This window comes from Poeciliopsis prolifica, unplaced genomic scaffold, assembly GCF_027474105.1.
Source record: "Poeciliopsis prolifica strain line A6 unplaced genomic scaffold, Auburn_PproV2 SCAFFOLD026, whole genome shotgun sequence".
In the NCBI taxonomy this organism is placed as follows: domain Eukaryota; kingdom Metazoa; phylum Chordata; class Actinopteri; order Cyprinodontiformes; family Poeciliidae; genus Poeciliopsis; species Poeciliopsis prolifica.
The window spans coordinates 6,746,653-6,766,383 of NW_026562401.1; the positions used below are offsets into that span (position 1 = coordinate 6,746,653).

Below are 19,731 nucleotides of genomic sequence, written 5' to 3' on the forward strand. Positions count from 1 at the left end.
GGGCAGAATATGTCAGCATAACAACAACATGAATGTCAGGGCCTCCTGATTTCCTGCAGAACATTTCATTAAACAACACGTTCAGTGTTTCCACTAAGAGCAACAACAACTTGGCCTCACTGTCACTGATTGCTGTCACAGAAATGGTCTGTATATTTTCCAAAGGCGGCATGTTGAAAGTAACGACAGTTTATTTGTCTGACAATTTTTACAGAAGAAAATCACAAAATGCTTCTTTACAGAGTCAAGGACTAAGAATTAAAACGTGTTGTGGCCATTTTTTTATTTTTATTTTTGTAAATCATAAGCATTTTTTTTAGGCTGTTAGAATATGATTAAGCTGGTTTGTAACCCAAATATTTAATTAATTATCACATTTGAAAACGTTGTGAATGCTAATTTTTAAACACTCCAATTAATTTAAGAAAGGAAGAACTGGTTGGCGTGATGGATATGATTTTTGTTTATCTGGTGTGATGAAGTGAAGTTTCTTAAAATTATTTTTTTAACACTTTTTGAACTTAAAGAATCAGATTAAGTTATCTTTTATTTACATGTATTTTGTAAGACATTGTTAGCTATTAATTTATTATTATTATTATCATTTTGTCTATATTTCTGCAACAAATAACACATCTGTCAAAGAATCAAGTTGAAAGTGTGTTGAAGAAACCTATTCTGTAAACTGAGACTTAAAAAGAAACGTTTAATTGTATGGATAATTAGAAACTAATAAAAAAAAAACATTGAATTATCAAGAGAACATAAAATCAAGAGTGGAACAGCATCACTGCCTCAACTTTTCTGTCTGTTCTTTGGGCATAAATGATATTTTTAGGACCTGAGGAGTCGATTTGATTCTTCAATAGTTTCCTGATGTACTAAGGAGTTTGACCATGAAAGTTAAACTGATACGATTGTGATACTGTCTTCATATTATTGGTATTTGGACCCTCAGTTGCACTCCAGGCCCATCATTGCTCTATTGAGCCGTTTCTGGAAAGTCGTTGCTGTTCGAGTTCAAGTTGACCTGCTGAATTGGAAAGGGGTGGAGGTGCTGTCAGAGACTGCCATCATGGAGGTGGTCTGCACTTTGTATGCTCTGCTATGTTTAGGTGGGCAGCATGTGTCAGTGTAACAGCCACATGAATGCCAGCTTCTCTTGTCTCCCAGCAGAACATTGCATTGTAACAAGACAATTTTCCTGCCTCACCTGTCAAGTGTGACCACCATATTCAGCCTGGCTAATCAGTACACATGAAATATTTTGCCAAAGATTCTGTCTTTTAATATAAATCAAAATGTAAATAATTATTAAATTATTTTCTGGAACAGTCAGAATTTTGCTAAGAGTAAAAACAGGAAAAATGATTAAGAAAGAAATTGTTTTGCAGAAAAAAGAGCAATAATCTATTAATAAAAATTATTATTAAACTATTAATTGAACTCACTAACATGTATGAGGTAAAAGCAGTGAGTAAATTTGGTTCAGAATAGTGAAAACTGAAGGGAACGAGTGCATATCCACAGCAGTGCAGCATTCATTTTCTGTCTCTACATATGAAATCCTGTGTGTTTAATAATGCATTTACCCATCCAGCCAACAAGGCAGGTTATGGGCCTGCAGGTTATTGTACTATTGGTGTGTGTGTGCGTGTGTGTATCCATGTAAGTGTGTGCAGTGGCACACATACATGTCTATCTTTCTACAAATCAAACGCGTAGTATCCAGCACAAGTCTCTGATGTATACTCTATCACTGAACTCAATCTGGAGCTGCGCTAAACCACACAGGCAATATCAATGACAATATATATTTATAGTGTATGTATCCACTGTTTACAGGAATTTGTCACATTGACTCACATCTGCTGCCGCTGATATCCGAGGGCCTGACATGTTTCTGGAGTAAGTGAGACGGAGTTGGAGAAGGCAGCGATTGTTTCAGTCATGATGGGGGCTGGGAATTACATGATCAGTGGTAATGTGGGGGAAAAAAACAGACAACAGCAAGGAGGGAAACATTTGTTTTTGAATTGTACGAGTGTGCTGGAGTTTTATGAATATGTTCCACCGAGTTATTGCTGTGAGTGTGTATTTGTTTGCCAGTGGTTTGGCGGTGCAGCCCCAGGTTTGCATGTGATCGGACTAAGTGGGAGAGGGATGTTTGGATGGGAGACAGAGGGGATTCTCCTTGCCCGCTGGGAGTTGAACCTACAACCCCTGACCTCCATCCAGCCCTCTGGTCATAAACATGAACCCTGTAATCTTTCTGACACACAATCTGTTTCAGTCCCCGGCCTTGCTGCAACGCTGCGCATCCTATCAACGGATAAATAGCCTCCTCATCCAGCCATGTTGAAGTCAAGTGTTTGATTAGCTGGCCTCGTCTTCAAATCTCTTGTTCAACACAAGAGAAGAAGAAGAGTGGGGTGAGGAGTGGCATTTTGCTGTTTCAATTCTCCCTTTTCTTGTCACTTGTTTGTTGATATTTGCTATTTGTACGTCGGCGTGAGATGCGTTTCCTCCTTTTTGCACTCATTGAAGTAGTTCAGCATGCTACAGAGCGTCATCCTCAGGGGCTTTTTCCTGTCGCTCAGTGGGTACAGTCTCCCCTGCTGTCCCTCTAACGAGGACAGAAACAGGGAGCTTTATGCATGCTTGGGCCCGGTTCATTCTTCACCTGTCAACAAATTCCTTCTCACCACACATGAGCAAAAAAAAACAAAAAACGTGGGGATACGGTTGGGAGGAGGACAGTTACTGGGAGAGGGGGAGAAAAGAAGGAGCACAGGAGCTGATTTATTCCTTTTTGCTCGTTTATTCCTCCCATTTCTTCCCCCTGTTTGTGTTTGTGGGCCCTCCTTATCAGATCCCAGCTTCATTCAAGGCCTCAGTCAGGGGGAGAAGCCAGACGCCTCCATCTCTCTCTCTCTCTCCCTTTTTTTTCATCCAGTCTCTCTTTCTTGAGCTCTCAAACCTCAAATTTGAATTTCAGAGTGAGCCGGCGAGCGAGCAGAAGGGTTTGGAGTCGGGAGGAAAAGCGAGGAGGAGAGGGGGAGCCTCGTCATTGAGAAAGGGCCCGCTCGGCGCGTCCCCCGGCCTCCCCCCTCACAGCGGCCCCGATCGATACAAACTCGGAGCAATAAAGCTTTCCCCCTGTCATCTCTGCAGAATACAAAGCAGAATAGAGGGAGGGAGAGAGGAGGAAAGGGAGGGAGAGAAAAGAGAGGGAGAGAGAGGTGAAAAGCTGTTCTGCTAGCCAGACCAATTTCCTCCCCCCCTTCTCTAGTTTGCTTCACCACCACCTATATCACCCCTTCCTTAGCTTCTTATTTCTCTTATCTATCCCTCTTTCACCTTTTTGCGCAATAAATCCATTTGACTGCATAATTGAACAAATATTTCTCACTATAAATGCAACATGAGGAGAGTTGCATTTATATCTTGCAAAAATAATGGTAAAAGGTGGGAAATGGAATAGTTTGGAAAAGGAACGAGGGAGGAAGTGAATTTGTAGAAGGAAAGAGGCAGGCAGGAGGAGAACATGTGTGAAGAAGGCCCAGAGAAGTGATGGGGTCAAAGAGCAACTCCTTTAAATTGAGAGCCAATCGCTGTAATTGTCATCTAGATTCAAAGCAGACACACAAACACACACTCCACGGACAAAGGGGAGTGCGTGTGCATGTGTGTGTGTGTCTACATGCTGTGTTGATTCTTGTGAAGAACTGCAGATCCACGTGAGCGCGAGCGTCTCCATTCTTCTCCACTGAATGGCGGTGCAGGAGTCAGGCTGCCAATCAACTATTGTGCTCTTGTCAATTTAATAATATTTCTGAGCGCTGACCTCCACAGCTCTCCACAGCCATCACTCTGTGTGTGTGTGTGTGTGTGTGTGTGTGTGTGTGTGTGTGTGTGTGTGTGTGTGTGTGTGTGTGTGTGTGTGTGTGTGTGTGTGTGTGTGTGTGTGTATTTCTCTTTTTGAGTGTGTTCCTCTATATTTCTCTGTCTCTACCTCTTTCACCTCAGTCTAACCCCCCTCCTCACCTCTCTTTGCTTTCCGTCTCCCTCCCTCTGTCCCTGTCTCCTGTTCTCTCCTTTATTAGAAGGAGATAGTGTGAATCCTTCATCTCTTTCTCCACTAATTCTCCCTGTTATTGTCCTTCCTGTTTCTCACCATATTCCCCATCGCTTGTCTTTTTCTAATTCTTCCGTCCACTTTATCAAACCCCGTCTTTCGTCTTGTATTTTTCCCTCAGAGCTCATCCCTCTATCATCTTATCTCAACTTCCAAGCGCCTCTCCTTTCAGCACCATCCAAGGCCGACTCCTGCTGTCTCACTGCCGTCCTTTTCCAGTTTTTATTTTTTCATCATCTTAGTCTCATTTTGTCAACTCTGCGTTGCCCTCCATCACTCCTCAGCCTCCTTCCCTTCTTTCTATCCTTCCTTCCTTCCTCATCTCTCCCTTCCTCCACCCTTTTTCATTCCCTGGGGAGGTCAGTAATAATGGTTGTGATGGAGTGAGAGAGGGAGGTGCGATTATTGTCTTGTCGGGAGTCAGAGGAATCGATCGGCCCAGAAATATGAGGCGCGAGAAAGAGCCGCTGTGTCAGATACAATAACCACCCGCTCCCGGGGGCTTACACACACACACACACACACACACACACACACACACGCACGCACACACACACAACATACAGACATATACCCATTTCCAACACCAACATGCGCATTCATTTAGTTGGACACTGACGCGCGTGCACACTTGTGCCATCTTTCTTCTTTATTAACGCACACATATCCCTCTTCTTCTTCTTCTGCGTTGGAGGAGGACGGCGCCGAGGCGGCCCAATCATCTACATGCTTTGATCTGTGATAAAGCATGGAGGTATATCTGTTCTGATCATTCTTCATGCACAGATAAAGGGCAAGGCGAGGAAAATCGCTCACACACCTTTCACTCACGAAGCTACAAACAGACATAAACACACACACACGCACACACACACGCACACACACACACACGAGCGAGCACGCTCTCACCGAGACCTTTCACTGTTGTTGCCTGGCAACGTGGCCGAGTGTCCAATCCAAGCGGAGAACGGTGGCCGGTGATGTCACAGCTGCTGCTGACCAGCAGGTCTGATGGAGAAAGAGAGGCAGAGGAGGAGAGGAGAAAGTTTGAACTGGGTGAAAGGAAAGACGAGGAAGGTTGCAAAGAGAGAACAGGACACTGATGAGGATGAGGATGGCACTGTTTGGCATGAAAGAAGAAGAGGAGGAGATGAAGATGAGGCTGAAGATGACCACAGCTGAAGTCACTAGAGATGTTCTGATCTGAATTATGTGAATCTCTGGGTTTGGCACATCTTCAAACTGCCAAAGCAAATCTAGTCGATTCCAATTGTGTTTGGAGAACTATCATGTAAGGAGTCAAGAGGAGAATTAAAAATAGATTTGTTTAGTCTTCCTGCCACGAGCCGTCATTAATTATTTATATTAGCAGAGGCAATGTCATGATGATGTGTGAGAGATCAGACGCTGTAAACCAGGGGTTTGTTAACATTTTAAGGCAAAGGGAAACTCTTTTAAACCGATTTTTCCATCTTATTGTAGTGACTATCTCTGGTAGCGTTACTGAAGCAGCACTTTCTGACATCTGAGGCTGATTTTTGATAATCCAGCAGATCCGTAGCAAACAGAGATTCAAACATACAATGGATGAAACAAAGCAAGTTTTCTGTGCAGCCTTCCTGTTAACTGCTCAACTGTTACTCTCCCTCACAGACTCAATGAACTGCAAATGACTTAGAAAAGATCTTCTGTTTCTCTGTGTTTCTTCTGACTCTTTGATGCTAAAAACAGCAAACGTGTTTCCCCTCTGTAACAGCATCCACATACAGCTGTGGTTACTGAAATGTGGTAGCAGTTAAATAAAGTTCACTGACTACAGAAAGATGCAATTTTTGAGTTTTCAGCTGTTTGGCAAAAAAAAAATTGAGCCAAAATGTTCTGTTTCTGGAGAAATGGGTGGACAGAGAAACCAACCATTTCTCTGTCCATCCCTGAACTTGAGCTTCTATCTGCAGAGAAGGTAATGTTCCAACGAGGAATGTAAGCAAGTATTCAATACAATAGATTATAATCTTAAATACTTCCAATATGTAGCTTGGTATCAGTGTCTGTACTTTAACTTTGGACTGCACAGTGAAAATAATAATAATAAAAATAATAACTGACAGATTGTTTCTGTAACTTTCCACTATGTGCTGTTTATTGTGAGCGAGGTCATTCTAAAATGTTCTATAATCTTTTCAGTTCTTTTTATTTAGATAATACCTATTCATAACAAACATATCAAACCACTTTAAAAAATAAGCCATCTAACTCTATGTCCAGATTCAGTTAACTTCAATCCAATCAATTCCTACTAAATCATGCAATTAGTTTAAATCCGATTGGATTCACTTTAGTTCAATTGATTTAACTGAGTAATAATGACTGAGTGGTAAAAAGTTATTGATGAAGCTCATCCTGAGCAAGCATGTGGCAAAAGTGGACAGGAATTACTTTCTTTTAAAGGAGATCTATTATGCACACAATCCAATTTGGCATATTTTTATTCTTATATTTGGGATTCAACTGCTTCTAAAAACACTCATCTACTTTTGCCAGTAAATTAATGTCTAAAAAATGAACTGCTTCAAAAACCTCATGAGTCACAGTTGACAGACATCAGTGTCACTTATAGTTTTAATTGTTTTCCCATTTTACAATACATTTTATAAAATTATTGTATAATTTTAGTCATTCAAAGAAAGAAAGAAATATGCAAACTGATAGAAATGCATTTGAACACATATTTAATGTAGGTGTTTGTATGTTTGATGTGTTTGGAAGCCATATTGGTTTTTGAGGTTGAGATTGATGACTTTCCGGAAAAAATTTCAGTCTTTCAAGGTTATTCCAATTTTTTATATTTTTAATTTTGAACTCAGAAAACATTGCATTTAATGTAAAAATGTAGTCCAGTAAGTCCCACAACATTTCATGGGCTTTTTCATTATGACTTCCTCTTGCACCTTTCTGAGTTGCGGAGACACTAAATCGTTTGCAAACAGAAAAACATCGAGACTCAGTTTTGGGTGTTTTATTTCTTCTTTTCCTCAGTTGCAGTTCCACTTTTTCTTGTCTAAGTCATTTTAAATTCAAGTTCAAAAATACCTTATTAATCCCCAAAGGAGATAAATTAATTTTTTCAAAGCCTTCAAAGAGTTATTGTATTTAGTGATTACTGCTAGCAGAAAAGAGCTCTCATAACAGTCTGTATTGCAGCGAATCTGTAAAAGCCTCTGACTGAAGACACTCTGTTTTCCCAAGTCAGTCTCATGAACAAGATGGTCAGGGTTGTCCATAATTTCCTTGACCTTATGAAGAATCCCTCTTAGCATCATTGTCTCCAAGAGGCTAAATTTAAATTAACAAATCTAAATTTGATAGCCACGCTGCCATGTCCCTGAGCGACCACCAGGGGGAGAGGTATCTGCAACCACAGCAACCTGATGTCCATCTGCACATATTTTAATAAGCAGAGCATGGATGGTTATTTGCTGCAGCCTCTTTTGTCAGTGAGCAGTTTAGTGGCCTTGGTGGCCCTTTGTGCTGCCAGTCCTTTCCCTCCTGTGCCAAAAGAACAGGCCAGGGTTAGGCGAGCAGAGATAAAGATTTGAGCTTCAACCTTGGTCGCGCCGTGGGAGAGAGCAGTGTCTGTCTAGACAAACCTGGCTCCCAATGGGTTGCGGAGATGATACAGAGAGGAGGAAGAGGGATGAAGGGGCAGAGGGCGTAGAGGATGAGAGGCAATTGAGAAGTATCAGGACAGGAGAGGAAGAGGTGTTGTGAAGGTGTATGTGGTTGAGATGGCGCCGGTCCCAAAGCAACCAGCAGCGTTAGTGTGTTTTAGCCCCTGCTGCTTCCCATAGGTTACCTCAACCTCTGTAGAGCACATACTGTTAGAGCTACTGTTTATAATCCTGCAAGACTTCGTGGAGCTTCACACAAACACACCTGGACGTGGAAGTGGATTTTAAATCTCTCCCTTTGTATAATCGAGTCATACTGTTTGGACTTGGGGTTCTTGTCCAAGCCCCGTTCTGTCCCCATCCAGAAGGAGAGGAATGTGATGGATTATATGAATTAAAGCCAGAGAGTGCTGTAGGCCCGAGGCTGCGGTAGATATAAGAGGGCCTCGGCGTAGCGCTATACTGAACCAGTTGGAGACCTCTGAAATGTCCCTGTGATGACCCATTATACAAACATCCTCCTCCCAGCTGACATCCTCCCGCCAATCTCTTTATTCATCCCCTTCTCACCTTCATCCCCGTCACCTTTACATCTCCTTCCTCCTTCTCTTGCAGTTTCCCCCTTCCTCTTTCTCTTTTTGTAGCATCTAATACTCTCCCTCCCTGCCTCTCCCTCATTCTTTGACAGTGGAGTGATTGATGGCACTCCAGAGGCTCCAGCCTCCTCCCATCCTCCTCCCTGGAGTCACACAATCAGATTGCGTGCTTGTGTTCGCCGTTTTACAAACACAACTTTTAGTAGTGAGCAAATTCTCACCATAAAGAGCTCAAGCTTTGAAATCTCCAGCTGGTATAAATCAGTTTCGGCAGCGGACTTGGCTCACGGCTCTGGTCTGAATAAATAAATGTATATGAATGAATAAGGTCCTTGTGTGGTTTAAGTTGTGAGCGTTTTGCTTGAAGTGTAATTTTACTGCAACAGCTTGTTTGAGTTTCTCAATCAACTATGCATTCATGCATATTTACAGTATGGGCTGGTTTTGGTTTGAGCAAAGGTCACGGCCAAAGCCAGGCTGCCTTAGTGACCTCTGACCCAAGAACCCACCAAACGCCCCCTGACCTCCCTTAAAAGACCTTCTGTCACTGATTGGTCCAGCTGAGTGGTTTCCAAATCTGATACAGTTAGTTAAAACTTTCAGCCTTTAATGACGTGTCCAGTGAAGGAGGGGTTTATTGTATTATTATTTATTGTGATAAGAAATTTTATTAATCCTTCATCCTAAATTTAGATTAATTATGTTTAAAAAAAACATAACTTTGTATTATTGGAAATATTACTTGTATCAATATCAGTAAGTTTTAAAATTCACACTTGTTTATGTGACTGGTGTTGTAGCGAAGCCTGTTACCAATGAGTGTTTTTTAAGAGCAGTATTTGTGTGTGTGGGGCTCTGATTGCTGCGCCATGCAGTGCCAGCCATAGTCACCTAAAAGAAAAGTCACATTGTGATAAATCTTTAAGTCCATATTGCAGAATAGTCCAATGTGCAGCTTGGGGATCTTTTACAACTTCTGGATTATGATTGAGTGAAATACAAGAATAGAGCAAATTTCAAACTTTGTAGATACTGAAAGCAGATTTACACTTTCTGAGCATTTTTTGCTTTGACATTTTCACTTAAAAAAGAAAAAAGAAAGTATGTGGTACAACACAAAGCATTCATATTTGACTAATCATGTTTTTGTTTTGTTTAAACTTCGTACATATGATCACCAACGCCCAGTGACTCGCTGCAAAAGCAGAGATGGATGCACTTGAGCATCAAGCTTGGTGAAACCTCTGCTTTTACCAAAAGAGTGAAACACATTTTTTGTTCTTTTGTTGCTGAGAATAAACTAACATTTATTTTTGAACTCAAAAACACCCTCAAATTGGAAATTGTGTGCCTGTCTTGTAATAAATTAAACAAGAGAAAATCTTTGTATATTCACTACGATTTACAGAAAATGGTTAAAGTTTATTGCTGAACGGTTAAAGCAATGATGAAAAATACGTTTTGGTAATCAAATAAAATAAAAAGGCACATTTCACACCAAATCCATATTATCTGTGGAACAAACATCCTAGTTTCTGGCCTGAACGGAGTGATGGTCGGATATTCCCATGATTTTCCACAGTTCTCTTCCAGCGAGCTTCACTGGTTTCTTTTAATTTTCCTGTAAATACACACAAGGAAGCAGTGTGACTGCAGTTTCACCCTTTGACATCAACAACTGGGCTTCCCCAAATTACATGAAGAGGTTGACCTCAGTGAAAGTAAACATATGAATTTACAGACCATATCAAAATCTCTCATTATTCTTGCATGTAGTGCATAGAAGTAATTTAATAATAATCCTGACCAACTTAAAACAGAAAAAGTTTTGACTGATTTAATGTCAGAACATTTGACATCAAACATTAAAACAGAAAAAAAAGCTATGTATCTTTTTTAATATTCCCTGTAAAAATCTTCTCTAACATTGCTACTGTAACACTTTTGTTCCTCTTTTCTAATGAATGAAGGCCTTCCTTTTTAAAGGTATTGATTTGAGAAAGCACCAATACAAAAATGTTTGCAGCCGAGAAGCATTGAAAACATCAAAATATTAATCGATTGTAATTTTTCTCAACTTTTGTGCACCATAATTGTTTCAAAACCTGGGAGGGATAAACCCAGAAATGAGACTCAGCCAAAAAAACAATCCTGTTTCTTTCTAACTGAGCACCTGAAGTGCAGCACTGTGTCCTGCAGTACATGGGGTTGTTGTAAATCACCACATAAAGTATTTATAAGGTTAAACTTGGGAACTCTGCTGCTGTTAGCTTTTGAATTAGTGAACTCAGACCCAGGGAGAGGGGACAGGGAGGAGGGATTCGACCTCTCTCTTTAGAGGCCGGATCCCGGCTTAGAAGAACAAAGAGTGCCACCCTGTGGCCGCACCGGCTCACTGCCGCAGCAGCCCACTGACTCATTCAGACATGAGAGTCTTGTGAGAAGAAATCCTGCTGAAACGCGCCGTTCTGCAACCGCAGCATCATTCCTCGACGTTAGCTTTTCACTTGTTTATCGGTTTAGTCTTTTAATCCAAGTGGGTGGCGCTGATAGTGGCTCACATTTACTTTCATCTGTACTGTTCCACTCATGCCCCATGTACCCGTCACGTGTAGAGATTCATAGTGTGGGTTTCTGTGGTGTGTCACTGTGTGCAGCCCACAGTGTGGCGTGGTCAGTGGTACAGTGAGCGTACTGACTGACTTTTTCCTTCCGCTCGGGTTAGATTGTTAAACTTAGCTGAGGATGTCTCACTTGTTCTGCTGCTGGGGGCTGACAGACCACCGGACGCCCACCCGTGTGCTCCCTCTCGCCCCCTTCAGTCAAAACATAAACACAGGTATGACGAACAGAAACTGTGATGGTGTAAAAGTTTTAAAGAGCTCTGAAGCACAATGGGTCAGGGTTCAAGCCAGCCGTCATAAACTCGTCAAGCTTGCTGTTTTCGGCTCGCATGTGTGAGCGCGTTAACAGGAGTGTGTGTGACCGAGTGTGTGTGAGTGGCTGTTTCCAGCCGCGCCATCACTTTCCGACGGCACTCGTCATCCCCCTCTTTTTCACCTCAATCTATCTGATCAATCTCTTCGCTCACTCACTTTCTCTCCCACTCTCTTCTGCTGTGTCCCCCTTTCTTTTTCTGTTGTTTTTCTGCATGTGTTGTATTTTACTCTCCACTCTGTGTTTGAGTTCCTATTCTTTTGAGAGCTACTTCCTGTTATGTTGCAGGATGTGGGGAGGAGGTGGGGCCTTGGGGGTGTGGACTGGTACAGAAAGAGAGAAAGAGATAGAGAGGCAGGCACAGGAGGGAGGGGTAATTCAACCATATGATTGAATACACTCAACACGGGGAGGGCGAGTGAGAGTTTTTCTTTAGGAAGCACACACGCTCTCACACAGATATGACCAAGACAGCGGCGATAGCGGCCAAGGACTTCTCCAGTATGTGGTTGCCAGGTGAGTGGCCGTCTGTGCAGCTGTCTGTCGTTGCTGGCCATCATTTGCCAAGACCAATTAGGGGTGAGGAAGAAGGAACTGTGTGTGTGTGTGAAGAAGAGTCATCTCTAGGCTGTTGATTAATGCCACTGGGTCTAACAAGCTCAGCTAATTAGAGAACATCAAAGGATGAGAGGCGAAAGGATGGACTGGATGCAGGGAAAGGTCACCTGACTTGCCCTGCGTGTGTTCATGTGCATGCATGCTTTAAATTAATGGTACATGTTAAATATTCTTGTGGAAATTCAATTTAGGATGAAAAAATGTGCTGCACCGTCAACATTTTCTTTATCTTTTTTTCTCAAGTGCTGTAGCATTAGGGTTTTACCTCAATGATGTTTCACTGATAAGGAAGGCTCCATGCAACTTTTAAAGTGATATAAACTTTGGGTGGCTATGCATGACACGGAGGGTTTGCTTTTGCTTTAACCAGGCTTAATTTGTCTGTACGTTAAAAAAGAAACAGAATATCAAAAGGGGAAACACTTAAAATAATCCTCCTTCTCAGAAGTTAAAATTATTTAGAAGGAAAGCAGAATGAATTGCAGCTCTTCTCACCTCACAGCCTCAGTCAGGTGGTCAAAAGAGGCTACGAGAAGTGACAGATAGCGTGAGCTGACCGGCTAAACACACACAGATACACACACACACACACACACAGCAGGGCTGCTGGTTGACTCACCAATTACCAGAAATCAATTTTTCAAATGTCAATTAGCTCATGTTTTCTCTGGGCCCGTCGTCAAGACTCAATTTGCTAAACATGTTGCAAATTTTCATTCGCTGATGTGTAACTTTTTATCAGAGGGTGATTCACAGATTTGAAAAAGCTCAGTCACATCTTAACCCCGATGTGGTCACTCTCTGCGGCCTCGGAGAAATTGCTCCGATCACCAGGGTGACACATCAGCCGCACAGAAAGCAGCAAACAGTAACAGTTTCACTGTAACACAGTGGAAAACAATGCAGACGAAGCAAAGGTAGAAACTGGTAAAAGAAGAAAGTTATGTCAGAAGCTCTGATAGCGGAGTCTGAAGTTATTTTGCATGTGTTTGCATACAACTAAAGGATCCGCTCTATAATCGAGTGTAAAAGTGAAACAATTTCCCAATTCAGGAGATTAGAAATTAACTAAGAAATTTTAATATTAATTTAAAATTGATTCATTTAAATCCCTACATTCATTTCCATCTAATTCATTTTCCGTGACGTTTTCTTATTGTTTTGGCAGAAAAATTGTGTTATAATATGTGAAATTTTTGCTATTTTCTGCACTAGTCTGGTATCAGACTTTGCTATCATCACATTAGACTGTTTATGAGTTTATTTTATTTAATGTTTAACTGTTTTATCAAGCTGACAATGATGAAACACAAACCTTCATCATTAACCAGCAATTTCGTTTTTATTTACACGTCTTTCTGTATTATTTTATTCTTTACGTTCACATTTGATTAAAATATTTTGTTGTTTCATTTTATTATCCTATAATAGTTTACGTACTGCTTTGTTTGGTTGGTATCTGAAATGAGTTAAATTTCTTTCTGATGCTAAAAAATCGTTTTATTATAGCTGAAGTGAGCGTCTTGTTGGATTTATATTTCTTATTCATTCAAATTATTGAAGAATAATCCTAATAACTCCACATCCAAACCTGATTCAGGAAGTGGGGTGAGGGCTTTGGGGCTCAGACTTGTTGCAGTGAAGTTTATCTGAGCCAAATTACCCAGATGAGAATGACAGAAACAGTCCAGACTGTGGACAGACAGTGTTGTTCCTCATTCCTTTCTGTTGCATCATTTATTCATGAAACAGGATTATACAGCAGTAATTTTTATCTGGTTACGATACAGCATTTCATCTGGTTTCGCCTTCTGGCTTCACACAGTCACAGATCAAACCCCCTGAACCCTGAAGCTACCTAAGAAAAAGAGTTCCTTCCTGCTGGTTTTCATTGTGTTTGTGCAGAAATATGCATCTCCTTGCTCCTAATATCATCGTCTCGCCATTAACGTATTGTGATGGGTAAAATAAGTTGTGTGTTTGAACGCGCAGCAGCGTGTTGTTTAAGATAAGCAGGTTTTTTTTTTAAAAGATGGAGTGAAAGAGAGAGTGAGAGAGGGAGAGCAGGTTAATATTAATAGCTACACTGACAGTAAATGTCGGGTTTAGCACTCAGCATTCAACCCGGTACAAGGGGAAGTCGGGAGGGGAAGTGAGAAAAAGACACAGCATCTTGATATACTGTCCCGCCACCATATTACTGACCACATTATCCACCATGCTACCGTCTGCAGGCCGTTTCACGCCATGAAAAGGCAAACACCTTTTCTCCATCTGCTGCACACATGGACGAGAAGAACATGCATCATTTCATCCGCTTGAGTTTGGTTTTGTAACCATAAGCTCCAAACGTCTCGATCCAAGCAGCTATTAAAGTAATGACTGTGTCTTCTTACCAATTCTGTGGTGAGTTTTTTTGTAAATAAGAGGAAGATGCTATTTTGGGGCAAATTCTGTGGTTTTCAGCAGAAATTGAGCAACAGTGGACACTTCTCATATTTCCCCAATAGTCGCCATCACAAAGTCCCCAAAACAGGGGGGCTTACTGTATGTAAAATGGGAACAACCACAAACTGACCCTGAAAATAGACTAACCAGCATCCTTAATTTTGCATCCTGACCAAATTAGCTTCAACGTTTTGAGGGAAATCCTGCAGTCAGCATGTTGGTTTGCACGCGTGTGTGGGCCCTCACTGTCATGCAGCGAGTGGAGCTTCTCAAGCAGATCGTCACCTAAGCTCCCCGATTCCCTGAAGACATTCATGCATGCTCTGAAGCTGACTGATCTCACATCTGGTTCGTTAAAACAAACATGTTGCTGCTGCAGGGAGCGCTAGGAACCTGACAACATGCGTATGTGGGTTCTTTCTGGATTCTGCTGACGCTGGATGGACACCAAGTTGGATTGGTTTCAATACTGGCATCTCGTATGTGAGGCACTGACTTCATGTGAACTACATGAAGTCGTCTATCTATGCTTAAAAATTACAACTAGTTTGAATTTTCACATGGAGTTGCTCTGCATCAAATCGGTATAGCTATTAGTTTCATCCAGTATGTAACTCAGAGATGATCCCATGTTGTGAAAACAGATGTAAATGTTAACTGTGTCTGGGTTCAACTTTCTATGGTGAAGTGGTGCTTCAAAAAAATAAGCCGTATCAGGATATCAAGTGGTTCTATTTTTGCTTTTGAGCGACTGATGGAAACTCAAAACTGGCATACTATTAAAAAAAAAAAAAGAAAGCATAACCTGTGCAAAATTGAATATCAAAATCCATGTTCCAACTCTTTAAATCTTGTTGTGGTTAAAGTCATAATAATTTTTTTAAAAGTTTGCCATAAAACTTTCTGACAGGCTACATATTTGTTCTGCGGTGACCATCGCCTGAACGTTTCCTTTATTCAGCTGTTCAGGGTTTCTGCAGGTTTAAAGAAAGTTAATTTAAACATTTCTAAGATCATTACTAATTTAAGTTAAGACACATGAAATATAACATAACCTGCGTAAGAGCTTAAGTATATTTAAGATAACTTTAACTACCACAGTGGAATGGGACTCGAACTTTTTTTGCTGACGCTTCAAGGCCGTCCAACACCAGATAGTAAAATTTATGATGGTTATTACAGCGATTACAATGGCTGCTAGCATGTTATGCTTTATTATATCTGCATCTAGTGATTTCAGAAGCGTGTGGAGGAAAATAAATGTATTGACGTAAACATAATTTTTCACCAGAAAGTCCGTTTCAGAGGTTGAACTATTTTATGAGGAAACCTAAATATCCCTAAGATGAGGCTTATTGCGTCTCCGTATTATGACATTTGCGGTTTTGTCACAGCTTATTTTCTTAAATATTTTAGTCCAAAGAAATGAATAAACACAGATACATAAAAAAGTCATTTTTAGCCTATTGTTTGACCACATTTAATTCTTTTCATGGTCTGAAATTTAGAATTGTACACTTTTTAAGAAGTTGCAAACATTTTGCTTGTAGACTTTCAGCCCAACATCTTTAGCTATAAAAGCAATAATCATCTTTGTGGTGACCATACACCAATCAATGCCTGCTTTGGATGCTACTTTTCTGTATCCAAGTGTAAGAAAATGTTATGTCTATTAATAAATGATGCTTACCTGCAGAATTTCCCTCAGTTATTTTGGTTTGATCAGCGTTGACAGTAATAAGGAATGAAATGAAGCCATCAGAAGGCAAAAATTAAATTAGATTAATTTAGTTGAGTTAAACTACACATGGGGTCTCCATAATATATGAAAATACTTGCCTTAAAAAGATAAATTAAAGGATTCTTAAGGTTTTTAAGTGCATAGGTGTGAAATAAGAGCAAGCAAGGCAAGAAATGTGAACCCAAGCCAACGATGAGGTGAAATTATCTGAGCTGTAGAGGTGACATCTGACTGATGGCTGGCTCACTTTAAACAGGGCATCTGGTCAGCAGTGGTCAGGGAATCGGTGTGTCGCTTCTGCCACCCAGTGGCGAAAAAACTGCTTGACCATTTGCAACGCGAGTGGTCAGGATTTGGTCACATTTGTCTTCATGTTGCAAGATAAATGAAATCGGGGCATCATGTGCGACAACAAAACCGAGACAGAAGAGAGGCTGAACATGAGAAGGGAGACTGAGAGTTTATTATGCAGGTGGCAGATATAATTAGTTGGTCGTTGGGCAGATTTGCATGTTTTCACAAAAGGGAAGTTGCTCTGGGTGTGTGTGTGTGTGTTGTGTGTGTGTGTGTGTGTGTGTGTGTGTGTGTGTGTGTGTGTGTGTGTGTGTGTGTGTGTGTGTGTGTGTGTGTGTGTGTGTGTGTGTGTGTGTGAGTGTGTGTGTGAGTGTTAAGGGAAGGCAGAGCAAGGCAGTGGGGGGAGAAATGGTTTCAAATGGACACAACAAAAAGGTTTTTTTTTTACAGTTTGTGGTTTCAGATAAATAAAAAGGCTTTAGAGGCAGATAATGCCACAGGCTGATAACCAAACATAAGCTACGGCACACTGGCACATCTATAGGCACGCACACCATTACACACCTTTGTTTTCTGCGTAAACTCCTCTCAAACATCCCCATTCCTGTCTTCCCAAGCCTAAATTCCACTTTTGTCCTGACAAACCGAAGCAAAGACTTACATTTGCAGCCTTGCCCCATTCATGACTGTCGCCACTGGGACTGTCCCAAACAAAAGAACCAGAAAGTGATGCGGTATTGTGATGAATGACAAACAACATGAGACATTTTCAGAGCTCCTTTACTCCCACGAAAACACCCGGGTTAAATTTAGAACAAGCAAACACCTTTAGGTCAACCCACTCCTATGTTCAACCACTAATTGGAAAGAGTGAATGAATGTGGGTTGGATATATAGTTGTGAATGATTCAGTTTAAGTTTACAGTGTGTAGGCTTCTCTCTGTGACCTGAAAAACACTCAACCCCAACATATCGGAGATCGCCGCCCTGGCCTTCCGCTTTCCCCTGTTGTCATCTAGATTCTGGTCACTTACACGTTCTGCTATAATCGGCACTTCTTCTTCTGTGACGTTTTACTCGTGTCTTTCCTGCCGCAGATATCAGGATGTCAAAGCCAGCAGAGGTGGAGAAAGTCGGGGGTGACTCACCGTTAGAAGGCACAGGTAGGGTCGGCCTCAGTTATTTCGGATAAGTAGCTGCTCCTTTAGTACAGATGTGTAACAAACATGGCATTGGAAAATATTTGTGTAAACTGGTGTGTGTGTGTGTGTGTGTGTGAGATGAGATTTATCACTTTTTCCTTTGCCTCCTACGCAGAGTCAGAGCGGAATGGACCTGAATCAAATCACCAGGTTGGTCTTACACCTCTGATCATTACAATCATCTTCACCTACAAACTGATCTGCTTAATGAGATAACGGCTACAAAAAGTAATTTTTTTGTAAAAAAAACAATAAAGTTCAATATATTTAGGTAAAAATGTCCAACAACCCGTCGAATAAGTGTCTCTTTTGTTCCTGTAGCTCTTCTAATCAAACTTTTCATTTTAATACTTTCCTCAGTGGAAACAAGAAATCATTGTTTTTATTTGAAATTATGTGAACAATAATTAAGACTTTGTAGAATCTCATTTGCTAGTGAAATGGCTCTTCAACAAAATTTCACAATCCAAACTGAGAATGGTGTAAATTTTGTCACGTTTTTAGTCTTTTAATATGATCAATTCACTGATAAATAATAAAAAATATTAATTAAAGAAAATATTTCATAAAACACAAAGAGCTTTCTCATCGTTGTGTTTTAAAGTAAAAAGGGACCAAAAATATTCAGAGAATTTTACTCAAAAACAAACTTTGGTCAAATCCATTCATTAAACTTTTGAATAAAGAGTGATCCATGTCCTGCTCTTGCTCCTGAGGATAAATTAAACATTTTAATAATCTACTTAAAAATGTAGAATTTCTTTTTTTTTTCAATAAGGGAAATATATGAAACTCTTTTTGTTTTGAATCTGCAATAGTTTATAAAACATTGCAAAGCAAAATCTTACATCTTTTTTTTAATTAAAAATAGTTTATTGTAAGCATGTGCAACAAAAAAAGTGCTTTCTTTTCTTCCTTTTTAAATAAAAATGTGAAATTTTAAATAAAAACACTTTTTGATCATCCAGAGTCCTGAATATTTTTTCTTGAGCTTCTCCTAATTCTTTTCTACAAGGTTTAGTTTGGGATCTGAGAAGAGACTTGTTTTGGTTCCGGTTTTGGTTTTGGTACCTGTCAAAAATTCAAATAATGACCCATTACTAGTTTATTAGAAAACTAGATTTTTATCTAAACTGTATATTCAGATCAAAGAATCAGCTGTTTGGAAGAAAAACAGCCCCTCAGCATTACAGGTCCTCTACTGTATTTCACAGCAGGCAGAAATGATAGTCACTAAAAAGTTTAAACTCAGTCTTTTCAGTCTTATGTGTTTGTGTTTGTGATTCAGGGGGGGGAAACGTTTTCCTTTCATGCTTTCAAAGCAACAAGTTGGCATGCAGCAAGCATTTAATGACCGTTTGGAAACTTGGTATAGATTTTGTTTCTGCGCTCTTTACCTGCATGAGGAGAAGAAAGATTTTAGTTGTGTTTGTTACTTTTCAGTGTTTTTAAAGTTTTTTTCTCTGACTATACACAATTATGGGCAACATTAAGCAAGATAAGTCCTTTCTATTCTTAGGAAGATCAACATCAACCTGCTTCTTTTAAATGGCATTTTCCCCCTTCCTTTGTACGTTTGATAAATAGCATATGTTTACCTCAGGGATATAAGTAGCTACTTATTACTAATAAAACGTTATTAGATACTTTAAAAATTAAAAGAAAATTTTTGAGTTACTGTCATTTCATAGGGTATTTTTAATAATTGTGGCACAAACAATTTAGATACAAATGTTAATTTCTTCTTGTGGTTTCCCCTAATCATAAAGGTACTAAGGGTGAGGTTTTAAAATTTAATACATTGTGAGAGGATAATTTGGACTGAAATAAAATGTAGTTGTTTTATAAAGTGTGCATGCTGAGATTTTGCTTTAAAGCAAGACAGAAAACGTTTAGGAAAATGTCCCCAAGAAACATCCCTAAACTTATTTCTTCATTTGGTCAGAAAAGCACATGGATATCAGTTCATTATATCAACATTCATTGTTCAGGTTGTTTATGTAATTCAGTGTTTGACTAATTTCTCCAAGGTTCAGGCGATGAAAGTCAGCCCCTTTCCTCTGTCACCAAACATGAACAGCAGCAAGGT

The 19,731-nt window shown here is 40.2% G+C and overlaps 1 protein-coding gene across 2 annotated transcripts in view; it reads left to right on the forward strand.

Annotated features, from left to right (window-relative positions):
• pou2f2a (POU class 2 homeobox 2a) overlaps positions 1-19,731 on the forward strand; it is a 56,817-nt gene that overhangs the window by 22,854 nt on the left and 14,232 nt on the right. For both annotated transcript variants that reach the window (XM_055048141.1, XM_055048143.1), the window contains exons 2-4: positions 17,538-17,603; positions 17,758-17,792; positions 19,673-19,729. In XM_055048141.1, the coding sequence (XP_054904116.1) occupies positions 17,538-17,603; positions 17,758-17,792; positions 19,673-19,729 (158 nt within the window). The remainder of the gene's footprint in view (positions 1-17,537; positions 17,604-17,757; positions 17,793-19,672; positions 19,730-19,731) is intronic.